This window comes from Lepisosteus oculatus, chromosome 15 (assembly GCF_040954835.1).
Source record: "Lepisosteus oculatus isolate fLepOcu1 chromosome 15, fLepOcu1.hap2, whole genome shotgun sequence".
Taxonomy (NCBI): domain Eukaryota; kingdom Metazoa; phylum Chordata; class Actinopteri; order Semionotiformes; family Lepisosteidae; genus Lepisosteus; species Lepisosteus oculatus.
Genome location: NC_090710.1, coordinates 16,965,207 through 16,982,196, shown reverse-complemented (window position 1 = coordinate 16,982,196; position 16,990 = coordinate 16,965,207). Strand labels below are relative to the sequence as shown.

At 39.4% G+C, this 16,990-nt stretch overlaps 3 protein-coding genes across 4 annotated transcripts; 2 read left to right on the top strand and 1 right to left on the bottom strand.

The window, feature by feature from the left end:
- Nucleotides 1-101: 101 nt before the first annotated feature.
- On the top strand, nucleotides 102-4,089 carry LOC138223139 (p53-induced death domain-containing protein 1). Of its 2 annotated transcripts, none has more exons than XM_069179017.1 (4): nucleotides 102-981; nucleotides 1,272-1,316; nucleotides 2,139-2,281; nucleotides 3,530-4,089. In XM_069179017.1, exons 2-4 carry the CDS (start codon nucleotides 1,296-1,298, stop codon nucleotides 3,753-3,755), a joined length of 390 nt encoding a protein of 129 aa, XP_069035118.1. In that variant the 5' UTR covers nucleotides 102-981; nucleotides 1,272-1,295; the 3' UTR covers nucleotides 3,756-4,089. The 2 variants fall into 2 exon arrangements, with proteins under 2 accessions (XP_069035118.1, XP_069035117.1); XM_069179016.1 differs by having other exon boundaries at nucleotides 2,118-2,281.
- Nucleotides 4,090-6,234: 2,145 nt separating this feature from the next.
- On the top strand, nucleotides 6,235-9,780 carry kbtbd7 (kelch repeat and BTB (POZ) domain containing 7). Its single transcript, XM_006639076.3, has 2 exons — nucleotides 6,235-6,295; nucleotides 6,672-9,780. The coding sequence occupies exons 1-2, from the start codon at nucleotides 6,272-6,274 to the stop codon at nucleotides 8,562-8,564; spliced, it is 1,917 nt and encodes a 638-aa protein (XP_006639139.2). The 5' UTR covers nucleotides 6,235-6,271; the 3' UTR covers nucleotides 8,565-9,780.
- Nucleotides 9,779-16,737, bottom strand: LOC102697645 (mitochondrial translational release factor 1). Its single transcript, XM_006639075.3, has 9 exons — nucleotides 15,757-16,737; nucleotides 15,209-15,297; nucleotides 14,246-14,327; nucleotides 13,742-13,849; nucleotides 13,482-13,654; nucleotides 12,288-12,405; nucleotides 11,649-11,785; nucleotides 11,386-11,484; nucleotides 9,779-10,043 (listed from the first exon to the last, which is right to left on the bottom strand). The coding sequence occupies exons 1-9, from the start codon at nucleotides 16,166-16,168 to the stop codon at nucleotides 9,924-9,926; spliced, it is 1,338 nt and encodes a 445-aa protein (XP_006639138.1). The 5' UTR covers nucleotides 16,169-16,737; the 3' UTR covers nucleotides 9,779-9,923.
- Between the last annotated feature and the right edge of the window lie 253 nt (nucleotides 16,738-16,990).

Here is a 16,990-nt window from a genome sequence, read left to right as displayed (position 1 = left end):
CTGGCCCACAGAGCTGTTTTTTTCCTACTCATACTGAGTCGTGTGACTAATGAAATTGGGGTGCATTTTGATATCAAGGTTATTGTGAAATTATCACAAGCAGTCCAGCAGACAAGAATGTGTGAAGAGAAATCAGAGCAAGAAATGATGTAGTCAAAATGCATTTGCTTGGTGATGTATGGAGATGTTTCTCTAGTGATGCTACATTTTTATGTTGAATTCAAATGACACATAACTTGATGGAACAATGTGGGTGTTTCATTCATATGTAGTTTGCATAAATGCAATTGCTTTTGGGCAGAAATGCTATTCTAAGAAATGTCTTTTTTTTTTAATCCAATATTTGTCACTGTACAACAGTGAGTCAATTTGCTTGCATTTATTACATTCTACAGTAATTTAGATCTTTGTGTCGCAAGGACATTTTTTGATTAAGCTGACGTGTCTTTTACAATTTGTTTTATCCACTGTACTTTGTGAAACCCTTCAACATTTTAGCTAGCCTAAAGGGCGTAACTGGCCCTTAAAACAATCGCAAGCTTTTGCTAAAGGTTTGCAAGCAAGCCAATTGTGATTCTTCTGGTAAGATATCAGGCTGGTGTTTCGGAGCATTGTGATAGAATAAGGGTTCAGGAAACACTCATACAGTAATGTCATGTAATTTCTTGATAACATGTACCAAGTGAAGATAAATAAAATCTTTTCAAATATAGTGTGTAAAATGTTGCATGTGATAAATGTTCGAGTTGTTGACCCTGACAGTATCATGACATATAGTGTGGTCAGAATAGGTCAGTACTCCACTGAAGGTAATGGGGTTGACAGACATTCAGAACTTTCATTAATTGTTTTAATTTTTAACAGACCAGAGCTTTGTTGTAGTTACTTGCATGGTAACAAGGTTTCTATCCCATTTGAGATGACTTGGTTAGTTCTCCCAGGAAGCTCCATGTGTCTCTGTGCTTCTTCAGTTCTCAAGAGGTGAGTCTTTTGAATGTATTCCTCTGTACTTTCTTATAGCGTTGTATAAAATTTTAATAACAAATGGTACTATTAAAATTTAAAGTGTATGTTTCTGATGAGAATTCAATTCAATCTGTACAAATTTCCCTTCAAAGTTAAGAGTTGAAGAACACTGCAGGTTAGTAGTGAAGTACTGTTGTGAGAATTCACTGTAATTGTGTAATAACATTACATGAATGTGGTTTGTAGAGATGGAATTTTTTAAACGTAACGTAATAGTTGTTCTTTTTTTCTTATTTCCATGATAGTGAGTAGACAAGTGTGGGTGAAAAATGCCAAACAAAGCTCAAGAGGTAAGTGGCCCGCTGCTTAAATTATGTTCCTGTTTTCAACTTGGAAAATCTGGGTTTTGTGGGACCCCTGTTGGCTAAAATCTCCCTGATCAAATGGCATTATTAGAGCTTTCTACATACATTCATCATGTCCTCGGCAATTGCTCAGCTGGTGGGTAGTGCACCTACTGAGACAGAGCTCCAGGAAACCAGATAGTGAATATACAGGATACTTTGATCACTATTTCCATGTAATAAAATTTCATGTCCAAAATATTTCATGGTGAAATACTGTTTCCCTATTAAACATTCTTTGTTGTACATACAGTATTGTGGTTGTTGTATTGATTTTGTGGAAAAACATTTAATTCACAATAAGCAACTTATGTGTTTAAAGTTGATACAGGTAATAAAAATGAACTTCCATTAGATACAGCAAAAATCTTTCATGAACCTGCCAGAGAGAATTTTATTTTCTTAATGTGGCCCACCCTACCATGTGACTCTACCAACAGTGACAACAATTTGAACGATTGACATTTGATTCATTAGTGCATTCAACATTTTAAAACAAAATTTATACTTGTTTATTTTCCTTTCTTATTTACCATTTATTTTATTTTACTATATTTAAAATGTGGAGTGAATAACTACAGTATAAATAATTTATATTTATGGAAAAAACATCAAATCCAAGCTCCCTGAGCCCCAGCGCTACCTGATATCCTCAGACAACTGCATTGCCGCCAGGGAAATTATTGGGAGGTATACAGTAAGTTATTTGATCTAGTAAATAATGAAGCTACATTTATTTGAGTCCAGGATGCTGTAATTAACTTGAAGTCTGTTCAAGATCTCTCCAAACAACTTGGTTTTGAATGGACAATCATTGCGTATGAGCTGGGCTTCACCAGGGCAGAAATCGGGCAGTTCCATGCCGCAGCAGTGGAGAAGAAAGCCCAGGCACGCAGAATGCTGGAGTGCTGGTATGTCATTCTTTCATTCTTTTGAGTTTCCTTCCATTCCCTCAGTCCTGAGTAAATCGTGCACTGTGAACCATTGATTGGCTCACTGTAACTTTTTTGGTGTAGAGCATTCTGCAGAACTACCTACAATATTTCTATAGTTTGCCGGGACAGATTTTGCCTTTCAATTTAAACTCCTGTATTTTCGTGGAAACGTTAACAACATGCCATGAGAGCTCGTATACAGTGTTACATATTGCAAATATACATTTATATTGCAGATCTGTGTAGCTTTTTTTAGCCAGAAATTATTAACTTCATTTGTATTTTGGGTTGGTGCAAGAGGACATTTAAAACGCAGTTTCTAATAAAACACCGTCCTCTCTTTCTACATGAAAAACATTCTGGTGCTGCTCCTTGCAGATAGTACCGCAACAGGCATGTGTTCAGCAGATATACTGTTGCCACACCACGCCTAGACTGGGGAGTTTTAATGTAAAGCACTCCTATTTTTATCTGCAATTTTTGTTTTCAAATTGTAGCCTTTTGTACAAAAAGTACATTATTTTCACTGAAATTGCATACTGAAGCAATAGAGCGTGTTACAACAGTTGATTTGGTCTAACCTACCAAACACATTGCTCAATTTTTAAAGGTGTTTTTTTTATTTTTAAAGGGATCACAACATGACAGGCATTTTAATATCTTCTTTCAGTGTGTAAAATATGTGGGATAAATTGTGTAAAGATACTTTGTTACATTACTGTACAACTGGTCACAAAAAATACTTGCAGTATACAGTAATAGTCATATATTTTGCATAGATTTGTATTTGTTTGTCATATGATCGTAGTCATTATTAAATGATTAAAAAAATAATTATAGTGAGATTTGTAAAATAAATCATCACCCAATACTTATTTGTATCTGGAGAGGTGAAGTTGTGGAGGCTTGTGTTACAGTCCTAGAATTTTAATGAAGTTTGAGTCCGGGGTGTATGGACAGGGACAATTGAATGCAGCAATGTAACAGTTCCCTACACCTATTATTGTTATTAAGGGCAGTGGCTTTTGGTAATGATGATGACATAGAAAACTTGTGATGAAGATATATTTTTAAAGGATTTGGAACATTCTCTTTGTTTCATTGAACTTCAAATAAGGAAATTTGACTTTATTTCGTCTGTGTCCAATAACGGCACCCCCCTGTTATTGGCGCCACTTAGCACCAAAAGACGCTTTGAGAGTTGAGAGCAGAGTTTCCACGCAGGTACGAGAGGTCGTGGAACAAGCTGAACAAGACGAAGCTCCTACAGGATGCTCTGGAGAGGGCAGGCCGCAAGGACCTGGCCGACATACTGCGCTGCCTGCACTGGGGGCATCAGAAACTCAGCAACCGAGTGGAGCTGCCCTCCGCCTTCCCCTTCCTCATCACTGTCCACAAAACCATCAACAACAGGCAGGGTCTGAAGAAAATCAATGAGCTCAGTCGCTAATACTCCTCAACCACTCCTTAAACCTGGGCCTGGCTGTTTCTTAAGAGTTATTTGTTTAGTTCAAAGAGCAGTGTGTATCAGTTTACTGTGTATACAAAAGATCTACAATATACACATGGCCCACATTTGCTTATTTGTTAAAAAATTACTACTGGTATTCTTGGCAAACCCATATGCTGTAGTTTTCCATACTTTTACTGTAGTTTAAACACTGGGGTGGCCAAGGTGGTTTATTGAAATAGTCCAAAACACCTCTTTCTTGAAATGGCATAGACAGTATGAACAGCATGAACTTTCCTGAACATCTCTAGCTGTTACTCTTTGCAATAAATGATTTGTGTATATTACAGTGTGTGGGAGTTTCCTTGCTACTGAATGTTTTGAAAAATGTTGAAGATGATTGTAATTCGTAATGATTTTAATAGCACAGCAGCAATCCATTCTAATCTTTAACAAAAATTAATTCAGCATTAGCTATTCCAGGTAATGTTTTCAAGAAATTCCTTAAACTATCACATTTCCCTGTGAATTTCCCCAGCCTCCATAATGATGGCAGTGTTTCAGCTGTAAAATGACTGATTTCCTTCATTGTATTTTGTCAGTGCAGAAGCAAACGTTCATGTGGTTTCTTGTCTTTGCGTTTTTCTTATATTCATGAGTCACGAATGATGAGCCAGCAGTTGTCAATAAGTATTAATTCCTTGCATTTCTATAGCAATTTTCATGCCTAAAGACCCAAAAACACCATGTATGAAGGGAGCCACTTCAGCCACTGCTGGCACGTGGCATCCATTCTGTACCATCACCTCCAGGACAAAACACTTCAGGTGAAATTATCAAGTGCGTCACCAATTGCACTAAGGGGGAGATTAGGTAGGCTAGACAGTAGAGGTTCAGAATTTAATTCAGGCAGTTCACCTACTCTTTCAAACAGAACCACAGGATCTTTAGAGACTAAGTAGTCACCAATAGTGAAATAGTGCATGGTCTCATCCAAAGGGTGGCACGTCCTGTAGGACAGTGACTCTTGTCTGCGTACTGGGGCTTCAATCCATCCATCTTCTAACCACATTATCCAGTACAGGGTCGCTGGTGAGCTGGAGCCCATCCCTGCAAGCAACAGGTGCAAGGCAGGCTACATCCTGGGCAGGGCTTCAGTCCATTGCAGGGTAGACATAGACATGAACCCAAATCAGGACCCATTGTCATACAGTAGAAGTCAAATAACCTACCAGTATTTCTTTGATTTTGGGGAGGAAAGCAGAGCACTGTGGAAACCCATGTGACCACAGGAGAAAAATACAATCTCCATGCAGATATCACCCCAGGTCTGGAATTGTACCTGGGACCCCAGCTCTTTGAGACAGGAATGATACCCACTGGGTTACAGTGCTGCCTCATACGAGGCTATTGGTTTGGAAATTCTTATGCACGAAGAAGGATTTCTCCTACTAGCCTACAAACACTGCTGGAAGCAGCTATATACTGTAGCAGCGGTGACTTTCACATTAAGAACTGAAAATTGCTTTATAGGTAATTTCTAATTAAAGAACCTACATATTACTTTGACATTAATCCATTCTGAACACCTGTTGAAAATGCAAATCTCCATTGTCAAGCTTTTAAAAAGCCGTTGTTGTTTTTTTCTATGTTGGGGCTAGATTGCAGTTCAAGAAATTTCACATAAAGAATGCAGGCGTGTCATGAAAAAATATGATCTTAATTGGGCCTTGTATAACTTTAATTATAAGGTTAAATTCCCATTTGCTAATTCCTGCAACCGTTTCAGTCAAAAATGGTGATAACGCTTTTCAGCAAAAGACGATACTGCTTCCTGCTGGCAGGTCTAGAGTTTACATCTCTCGAGTCCAAGGCTTGTAGCTCACTACTTTAAACAATGGAAGACTCATGTGATCTCCAGAAGAAAATGTTTTTTTAGAAAGCGTGTGAAGAGATACCAGAACACAGAACAGAATCCTGTCTTTAAAAAAAAAATACAAATGTTATATACATAATCTATATTGTCCCTGATGCTATTGTTTTTTTCCATTTTATCCGTTTTTTTCATTTTATTTACACGTTTGTGTAAATAAACATCAAAACCTAAAGCACTGTTTTATGGGAACCATTTAAAATGTGAATAATTGCAAATCACATAAATAATACGAAAAATATAACTGGAAACAAATTTGTAAGTACAACAAAGCTAGAAATATATATATATAATTGTCTTCATCCAACACAAAGTTTTTTGGACAATTTGTCGATTCCTCGAAAACGTGGACTATAACAATACTCTGCTTTAATATATTAAACAACCAAATCCCCTCTGAATCAACTCTCACGCAGTGTAACAGCAGGTGAACTGCTTCCACTCTCAACCTAACTCGGGTTGTTGGACCTAGTTGTCACATTTCAGCCAATCGCAGAAGTGCGCTTCAGGACCACGAAAGCTATCATGGTTGGATGAGCGCTACTACGTTACCGTGTTTGCGCTAGACGTGATTGTAGGCTGTATGGATTGGATGTCAGACCAGAAGGTGAATTGAGTCACAGAATAATTTAAATAAATCCGGTAACTCTGTGAACTAGTGAAAGATATGATTGAAACTGAAATGCCTTTCACGTGTTTCTTGTAATTTACAGCTAAATGGTAGTGTAGTGTTTCTGTGTAAGAACAAGTACAGTATATAGCCTCCGCTATGCTGCTGCCTCTGTATAATTATAGATACTGTATGTTAATACATACCGTTGTAATAATCGATAGTATCAGTTAGGCTGATATTTTTATTTAAAGAAAGTGTAACGCGTATCTGAGCAGCACAAGGAGTACTTTTCTGTATATGTCGATGTCCGATATAGATCACATTTGAATACAAATTACATTGAGAATTCTGTATTATCTGGATGTTTTAGAAAAAGATGGCTTCGGTATCAAGCTATTTCAGCGGCCCTGAAGAGCTAGAAGACGCTTCTCACGCTGGAAGTTTGCTGAAGGAGCTTAAGCTTTTCTACGACTCCAAACTGTTGGTCGATGTGACCATTGAAGTGGAGTCGTCTGAACTTTACCACCACACCGCGCCAGAAAACGGCAGCACCGGCTTGACGGGGAAACTGTTTCAGTGCAACCGGAACATCCTTGCGGCAGCTAGCCCTTACTTCCGAAGCATGTTCACTGGGGGGCTGTACGAAAGCAAGCAAAAGAAAGTGACTATACATGACGTAGATGCCGAGTCTATGTCCCTTATCATTGACTACTGCTACACCGGCAAAGTGACGGTCACCGAGGCCAACGTGCAGAGGCTGTACGCCGCCGCCAACATGCTCCAGCTGGAATATGTGAGACAGGCGTGCTCCAATTTCATGACCAGGAGGCTCGACCTTTCCAACTGCGCTGGGATGCTGAAGTTTGCGGACACGTTCGACAATCACGATTTGAAAGCCAAGGCTCAGGCGTTCATCGCGAGGAACTTCCAGCACTTCTGGAAGAAAGGCAAGGAGCTCTGCGAGCTGAGCCTGGGCCAAATTAAAGACGTCCTGTCCACGGACACTTTGGACGTGGACAGCGAGAGGAAGGTGTGCTCGGTAGCCGTTCAGTGGATAGAGGCGAGCGAGAGTGAAGACGTGGAGAGCGCTCTGGAGCTGCTGAAGTGCGTGCGTTGGCGGCTTTTTACAGAGTTGGACAAGGCGTACATTGACGGGTTGAAGTCAAAACCCTTCGCCAAGAAGCACTGCCTAGAATTCCTTGAGGCAGTTACTGCGGCTGGGAGCAGTGAAGTGTCAGAAAGTGTAGAGGAGCCATCGGAGAGGCTGGGCATGAGCGCTAGGGAAATGATCCTCTTCTTTGGCCACCCCAAGGAACCTTTTTTGTGCTACGATCCCTACACTGGAGATATTTTCTCCATGGTCTCGCCTTTGACCGGCCTAGCTCTTAACAAGTCTGTAGACACCTTTTCAGTTTGCATCACACCCGAAAATGACCTTTATTTAGCCTCGCAACATTCAAAACACTTCTGGGTGTATAACGGGGTGCTGAACAGCTGGCAGGAGCTGGCAGAGAGACTGCTGGGGAGAGTGCACATGGACATCGGCTACCTCAATGGGCAGGTCTACGTCGTGGGCGGCCGAGACCCTTTGACGGACGCCAGGCTCAAAGAGGTCGAGTGCTACAGCGTTCAGAGGAACCAGTGGGTGTTTGTGGCCCCTGTGCCCCACTCGCTGGGTAAGATTAAAATCGTGACTGTGAACGATCACCTCTATGTGGTCAGCAACAGAAGGATGCTTTGTTACGATCCCGAGAAGAATGAGTGGCTCAACTGCGCCGCTCTGAAGAGGAGCGAGTTCCACAAAGCCTGCGTCTACCAGGACGAGATCTTCTGCATATGTGACATTCCCGTCGTCAAAGTTTACAGCCCTGCCCGGGGTGAATGGAGAAGGATTGGAGATATCCCACTGGATGGTAACACCCACAATTACCAGGTGGTCCAGTACGACAACAAATTGATGCTCATCACAACCACCATCCCTCACCGCAATAAAAACAGCATCACCATCCATGAATATGACCCTACAAGGGACTTGTGGGAAAACATGGGGACCATGCTGGGATCACTGAACTACGCTTTGTCTTACGGCTTTATCTGTCTTTCTGCTCGCATATACCCCTCGCGTCTGGAGTCAGGGCAGAACTTTTTCACCGAAGAGGACGACGACTGCAGCGGCTCCAGCGCAGACTGGGATTTTGATGGGCTGAGTGATGCAGACTCGGAGTCGGGCAGCTCCAGTTCGTTTTCCGACGAGAACTGGTAGCTCTTTCACTCCGAGGGCACTCCAGGAGTTCTGCGACTGGTGCCGGTGGTAGTATTATACAGCAAAGTATTTAATTTTTAATATATAAAAAGTTTTCAAATAATTGCCAATATCAGTTTAATCATCACTGTCAGAAAGCTTGAACTCATGTAAGTTGAATGAATACCCAAATATTATTGGGATAGCATGCAGGTCAGTATTTCTATTGCAGAAATATCATCAATGTTTATATTTTTAGCACAAAAGCCTTAGTGCACCTGCAGACTATATTTTCCAAATGTTAAATTCAAAATGCAAATGTATAGGTACAGTGCAGTGTGACATGACTAGATTACATTGAATGCATTTACCTGCAACAGAACAGATCAGCATTCCGTTATAAATATACAGATAGCAGTAGTTTACATTTGCACAGTATTAGTTAAAGCCTCTGGTTTATACAGGAGGAGAAAATTAAATCAGAACATTTTTTTCTCCTAGTACAGCTAAAGCATTCCTGCTGCGTGTGTAAAATAAGCTACTTCTGACTCACAAGAATTCTTCTTTATACTGCACTGTTGAAAAGCTCAGCATGGCTTTATATATGAACCATGGCACAGGGTACAGGCATAAAACATAATTAATTGACCTGTAGAACACAGACCGTTCTTCAGATAGCAGTAATGAAAATAAGGTATTTGATATATATATAAGTAAATATATATAAGGTATATAAGTAAATGTTCAACATGTTGATTGCATATATTGTACAGTATATAAAGTTTTGTTCACAGTATAATGATATTTCCTTGATTGGACAATGACATTTGTTTGCTTTTTCACCATGTTTGAACAGAATGCAATAAGGTTTGTCTTATACTGAGGCTCCACAGAAGAGGTACAGTATGAACTATTACAGATGGAAAACAGGAGCTGTTCATTATCTAAGTCACACCTGAAATGACATGGTTTCCCCCTTTAATCTTTATTTTGCTTTCATTTTGTTTTGATTAATGAAGTGTCCACTTCACTGTATAATGGTGAACCACATACTGTAGCTCATTAGGTCTAGGTAAAAGTTTCCCTGTATCCTTTCATATTTCACACAGTTTAACCACAGAGCTGAACTTCTTATGCTTTTTAGATATTGTATAAGAAGTTTGCATTTTCAGTGTCTCAAATTGCTTTCTGTAGATATATTTTACCACCCAAAAGAATAATTTTGCACATTCCAATTTTTGGCCACATTTTTATTTTTAATGGTACAATTGATAAAGAAGAACTAAATATTACAATAGATTTCAAAGTCTGGCTGGTGAGCGACTTGCACTTATTTGGAAATGGTTATTAAAAAATCCAGAAACAAGGTATTCAGTCGTCTCATTCACCAGCTTTGCTTGGGCTGCTGTTTTCCAGCATTTCAAGGAGTGCTTCCTTCTCTGCGTACTTCAGCAGCTGTCTGATGAACTCATCCAGGGGCTCTCCCCCTCTCAGGAACTCCTGTAAATAACAGCAACTAAGACAGTGCCTGGAACCTAAACACTTATAACAAGGTTTGTATATTCTATGTATGCACGCTTAATGTCTCTTAGACCTCACTAGTTCACCTTTAACCAGTATGTGGAGTGATGTGAACACTCAAAAGAGTCATGTCTCTTTCACACCTCTGGTACCTATACTGAGACATGTACTCTAACCCACAAGTTAGATGGCCTTGATTAGCCTCACATTTAAAAGCACCAGAACATTTGAAAAAGAGGAGGCTTTTGAGACCACCTGTCTTGTTTGGTTGCTAGTGGCTAACTGACCCAAGAATCTTATTCAGCTCTTTCTTGAAAGAGGCAATGATATCAGCTTCAACTAAGTAGCTTATTAAATACTCCCACAACCATGTGCATAAATGAGTGCTTCATGATCTCAGTTTTAAAAGCACTTCCTCTTAGATTCTATTTGTGCCCTCCTGTTTGTGGTTTCCTGTTGATTTTGACTAAGTCGATTAGGTTGAGTTTGTCAGTATCTTTGATGATATTCAGTGAAGTCTTCTCATGAAAGTTCTCTCCGTTTAAGAATAAAAAACAGGTCTTTAAGTCTTATCAGAACAGGACATTATTTTGGGAGCAGTTGTTAGCACTGCTGCCTCACAGTGCTGGAGCCCTGGGTTCAATTCTAGCTCTGGGGAGTCATCTGCATGGAGTTCGTATGTGCTCTCCATGCTCATGGGGTTTCGTCCCACAGTCCAAAAACATATTGGTAGGTTACCTGGCTTCTGGGGAAACTGGCCCTGGTGTGAGTGTGTCTGTGTGTGCTTGAGTCTGTATGCCCTGTGATTGACTGGCATCCATGTGTACCCTGCCTTGTGCCCACTGCTTGCCTGGATAGGCTCCAAGTCCCCTGCAACATGTATCCGATGAAGCAGTTAGAAAATGGATGGATGGATTAAGTTTCCTTCTATGATGACACTTTATTTGGCCTGGTAAGGTGAGAACTGATATATACAATAATAACACATCTTCCTCAATTCTTTCAAGAACCGTTTTGGAAAAGATCCTTGGATCATTTAACTACTAAAAAGAAAAAAAAAACAATCGTTTGGGTTGAATGCCCACATTTGATTTGCAGACATTCATTTTGTTTCACGATATGGAAAAAAAGATGGCCAGCCATTGACTCACTAAGTCTTAACAGTTGTGTGTACCATGCTGAAACTAAAAGGGATGATGCCAGGCGTGGGAGACTGTAAATTACATTTTTCAGAAAAAAAGTCTTATTAAGAAGAAAAAACAGTAACAAACAAAAGGGAGGAAATCGCTGCAGTGGAGAGGCGCAAAAACTATTTCCTTACCTTGATATCTCGGGCAACACAACCAATCCTGTGGTCTGTAACTCTGTCCTGAGTGAAGTTATATGTTCGAACTCGCTCCGACTGGGACCTTGTCCCCACCTGTACCAGACAGAATAAACAGACAGCAGATAAAGACATGAAGCTGTACAGTTACAGAAATGGAACAAGTTGAAAAACAAATGAAAAGAGTTGCTGCATTTTACAACCCAGTTGTTCTTAACGTTACTTATGCAATGAAAGAAGGGACCCTACAGGTTAAGTACCTGAAGCTTACGGAAGCTGTGCCTTTTCTCAGTTTCTTTCTCTGTTATCTGCTGGTACATTTTAGCTCTTAGCATCTTCATCGCTGTGTCCCTGTTGTGCAACTGTGAACGCTCTTGTTGGCACTCGACTGTTGTTCCTGTTTCCAAGGGCAGCGACAAATTGTCATCATGTTTATTTTACATTCACATTGTGGTACCAAAGAAGCTGCAACACAAAAGAGCTGAGACAAGTGCCAATACCTTTTCACAATATCTGGTATTTCACAAACTATGTTTCACATTGTTATACATGCACTGTGGAGTAAACCGACACAATACCAAAAAACACCTGATGAAGTGAGCACAATACCGTGCAGCATGATCTTTCTAATACAATCTGTAAAAGGACTTGTTTTCAGCATTTACAGATGATGCTGATGTGAAGAACTCTGCTTTTGCACCAGTAAAGTTTAAAACGCCATGAGAATTATATTTGCTTTTGACAGAATACAAATGTGTCTTTTATTTATCCTTTTTGTCCTCCTAACTTCATTGTGTCTCTCCAGGGCGGCAAACCAATTTCATGAGACTTTAATATTTCAAAGACACTGTACTTTCACTGTTTAAACAGTAAATAAAAAAACAGATGTGGGCACTTGCCTGTTGGAATATGAACTATTCGCACAGCACTATCAGTTGTGTTAACACTCTGACCACCAGCTCCTTTGGATTTAAATGTATCGATTCGTAAATCCTTTGGGTCTAGGTGGATATCTATCTAAGGAGAGACAAAAATTAATTTAAATACAGCAGTGTACATAATTAATTATAAAAGTTCATATTCTTATTTTTTTTTATACTGGGCCTTCAACCCAAAACTACAATTGAGGCGTATCAGTTAATGAATATAAGTCTTTATATTGTTACTTTAAAAGACAAAGATCTTCAACAAAAGAAAATGTCTGTCTATACTTATTGTTTAATTCTTAATAACTTTTTCTAGATTAAATTTAACTTTAATTTTCTAGTGAAGCACAGGGCTGACAATAAGTGGGTGTATGTTTTTGTAAAAGTTACTTGATACATTCAAATTAAAACCTGCAAAGATTTTACACGCTTCAGTGAGTCCAAGTAACTATGGAAACACAAAGCAGAAGTAAAACATGTTCCAGTCCCAGTAACCAGACTGATGATATACAAGAACCTGCTCACTCTAAAAGATTGTGCAGTTGTGCTTTTCTCCAATAAACTAATTTTCAAAACAAGTTTGTGCTTTTCTCTGATAAATAAAATATTGAATTGTAAGTACTTTCCGAAATGTCAAAATGGGTTTTTCATAAACGATGCTGTTTTTAGAAGTAAATAAGAGCAAATGACAGGAATGTCAGCATGTTTTACGTCTAAGATTGTGGCTTGTGCTTTTCAGGTCAAATCCAGCTAATTTAGTACACACCAGAGGCAGCCAACCCTAGTCCTGGAGAGCTACAAGCAAACAGGTTTTCAGGGTCACCCTCAAATCATTTTTTTGTTTGACTACCTCTAAAATGTCAAAAAGATTATTTGTACAGTTAAACAGTTCAGAGATTACTTAAACTGAAACTACCAACATGCTATACTCTAGGTCTCAAGGGACACCGGAGGCCTTTCCTGACTTAACCGAAACAGTTAACAGACTGCATTAGATCGGTCAAAACCCACATTTCCAGTTCCTTACAAATTAATGAAGCACCGCGCATTGACATAAAAACTATAGTCAATTCTTTCTGGAAAACAAGGTAACAGAAGGACTCTTTGAATTCACATACAGTTGCTTCCATTTAAGTAAATCAAAAGTAAGGCTTATCTTTACTTTACCTCACTGGGCTGGGGCAATACAATAATGGTCATTGTTCCTGTGTGGATACGCTGCATTCTGGATGAGAGGCCAACCTCGGGGATCCTCTGCACTCTGTGGGTCCCACCTTCATATTTTAAATACTTGTAAACATTCTCCCCTGAAACCCTGGCTGCTGCATGATGCAACCCACCTAGGTTAGTAAACAGAGGACCAATTTAAAATTGTGATCGAAATCTGAGGAACGATAGCTGCACATCAGACCAAAACCTCCACATACCATACTCGGCAGGAGTGTAATTGAGAACTTCAAAAGCCCAGTTTTTGTAGCTTGCAAACGCAAGGTACATTTCAAAGATTTCTCTGGTGAACTGTTGGCATATGTCACCTGAAAAAAAAGAACAATTCTGACTTCAGCATGGCATTATACTGTACAATTTCATCATGCATCTTCACAACAGGATGTTGAAACTGCTAATGGCTCACAACCTGCTCTGATCAATTACCACAGACGACATTGTAGCCCTGCGTAACATGCAGTCACCTGCCTTTTTTAATACTCATATTAAATTGTACTCTTAAAAGATGAAAAAAGAGAATGATCACATTCTGCTTCAGTAGACAATACTCAGTAATTTTACTCAGCAATAAACCAACCACCGAGACCACTTAAGTAAGAGGAACAAGTAGGCATGTATTATCCCAGCAGGCTCACTGTCAGCAGAAGCACTGTGCCAGCAGTGTTGTTAAGCAGGCATTTAGTGTCTCTCAGCTGATATCTTACCTCCTGTAGTTCTTCCTGCTGCCACCTCCAAAATAACATCACTGCCATCGTGTCTGTCACTGGGCACTAGGTTCTCCAGCAGCTGTGCAGGGCGAGAAAAAAAAGACAAGATGGCCTTAAATAGCTTGGGTTGTAGAAGCATCTAAAAGATGCAACACTACAGTTCTTACAGCATTGCTGCCACCATAAATTATTCTGGATCATTAGTTCGTTCCATGCATTCCAAGCAACAGGCAGTAGAGATATCGATTTAATTTTAGGGAATTTTTTAAAAAGGAATTCACTACACTCACTGACTTACCCTTTACAGTTAAATCGAGACACGTTTAATGAAACGTTAAGTTACTTTTCAAAACGAACACTTAGAAGTCAATTCCACACTAAAAACAAAACAAAACAAAACAAAACAAAACAAAACAAACAAATTGGTCTGTGCAACTTTCTTCACAAAACCCCTCACTGTAACCTTTCTTTAAAATGTTGTTGCAATACACCATGAGTTTAAAAAGTAAAATCTAACTGCAGACTTACAAAATGTCTAACAAGACCAAAATACATTTCAAAACATTATTTCAAACACAACAATTAAATGTTATTGTTCCTGTGAAATAAAAAGAACAATGTTTACGACAGAGTCTGGGGACTGGGATTAAAAACAATTGAAGCAACAATCAAAGCCTGTGATGTCAAGCTACACAAGAAGATGAGCATTAGCTGAGCCTGCTACGATAGTTTAGGTTTGGACGTTCATGTTAAATATAAATGTCCCTGTGAGCGAGAATCCTCACTCTTCTGGTGGAGAGGACAGTGATTTCACTGAATGACAAGGAAATATTTTATTATATCTCCAGTGATTCTGCAATAGGAACCTTTGCAAGTCAGGGAAATAGGTATCGCATAAAGAACTACATACTAATGGACAAAAAGAAGATTTTGTAAGGCTGAGACAATATAATATCTTACTTGTCGTTGCAGTGCTTCAATGCGTTTTGCAATGATATTCTGTTCCTCCTCAACTAACATCACCATCTGGTCATCTTTTCCCTCTGCACCTGGAGTTAATGACAAAAAACAAAAGTTCAACATCGCCTTTATGCAACCTCATGTAGCCCCCCAAAACACGTGCAGAAGAAGTTAGCACTTGGGCATGTCAACCACAGTATACAGTATGCAACACTACAAAACAGTCGTATTTCAGCGAGCCAAGAATATATTACACAAATTATATAAAACTGAATTGAGTCAATTATCGCACATTATTTCTATGCGCGTGATACTAAAAAACAATAACCATCTTTGCAGACAAAAGAAAAATCGTTTCCAAAGTGCGTTGCTTTTTTATTACATACTGTAAGAATGAAAATGTTAGACCATTCTGTCAGCAGGTATTATGTTTAATAGCATCTTCATGCTTAATGGAATGATCCCAGTTACAGGTTTTTCTAAGATCAAGCATGGTTCACAAGTGTAAGCGTTTCAGTCACGCAATTTATACAGTATATAAAACTTACTCTGAAGAATAGCTTCTACATCCTTCAGGTCTTTCCAAGCTCTTTCCGTCTCTTCAAGGACACTCGCCATCGGCAAGAGCTCCACCTGTCTTCTGCTCAGCGCTCTTCTTTCACTGTCACTGAGCGCCGGGTTTTGTAACCTGTGGGTAACCTGCTCGTATTCCCGAAACAGACCCTCCAAGTGTTTCTTTACGGGTTCTTCTTGTAATAAATCCCTGGTACCGCTACAGCAGTGTCTTCGCAGATTTTTCCTTAAAGCATGTTGCAACCTCTCAATACGGAGCGGGCCCGCTCTCACCGAGGGGTGTTGGTTACAGGCGAGCTGCCTTAAACTGCGAGCTGCAGGCGGCACAGCCAGAGAAAAGCAGTGTTTGTAAAAACGAAGGCTGAACTGTCGTACAAAGTTTCTCATTTCGGAAGCTTTTTCCACATGGCTAGGGTAAACTTACAGTACTCTCTTACGTTACTCGATACAGCTTCAAAGCATGCGACTGCAGAAAGGTTAGACCGCCTGATCTGAAATACAATACAGCACAATTTGGTTATCTCTCAACTTTAGTTAGTTATTGTTAGCCGAGACGTTGGTTTGCTTGGCTGGCTGATGTATAATTATAATTTATCGAGCTAACGTATGAAACAGAATTTGAATCCAGTGCTTATCTCTGTACAAGTACGGTCCTGAACCTGCTAATTTTTACCTTCACATTACCGTTAATACATTACTTGTTTCGTGAATGAAAGTTAGCTATGACAACTAAATCTTAACACAAACCGCACTACCAAGACTTAATTTAGTGCAAAAACAATCGGAATGAATGATTGCGCATGATTGCTGTGACCCTACAACTGTTGCAGGTTAATGACATATTTTCTGCAAGGCTCTCTGGGATACGTAGTTTCTTTCCCATAGTCACTGTTGAACGCTGTAAAATACCACAGAAGTTACATTGCAGAAGCAGTATCATTGAAAGAAACGTCTCTTCCCGTGAGAAACACAGATGTTTTACAATGGTTTGTTAAAAAAAATAAACAAAATATTTCCAAAAGCTGAAAATGCAATTATTTGTCATCAAGCTTTATAATAAAATGATTTTATTTTATAATAAAACGGTCAAATGAATTTTAGCAACACAGTATTGTTTTTCGTTGAAATGCTAGGTTTGCACTTTGGAGCTTATAACTTTTCGAAATTTGAAACTGATTAGTGGCTTTGCCCCTGCGAATTATCATTCTT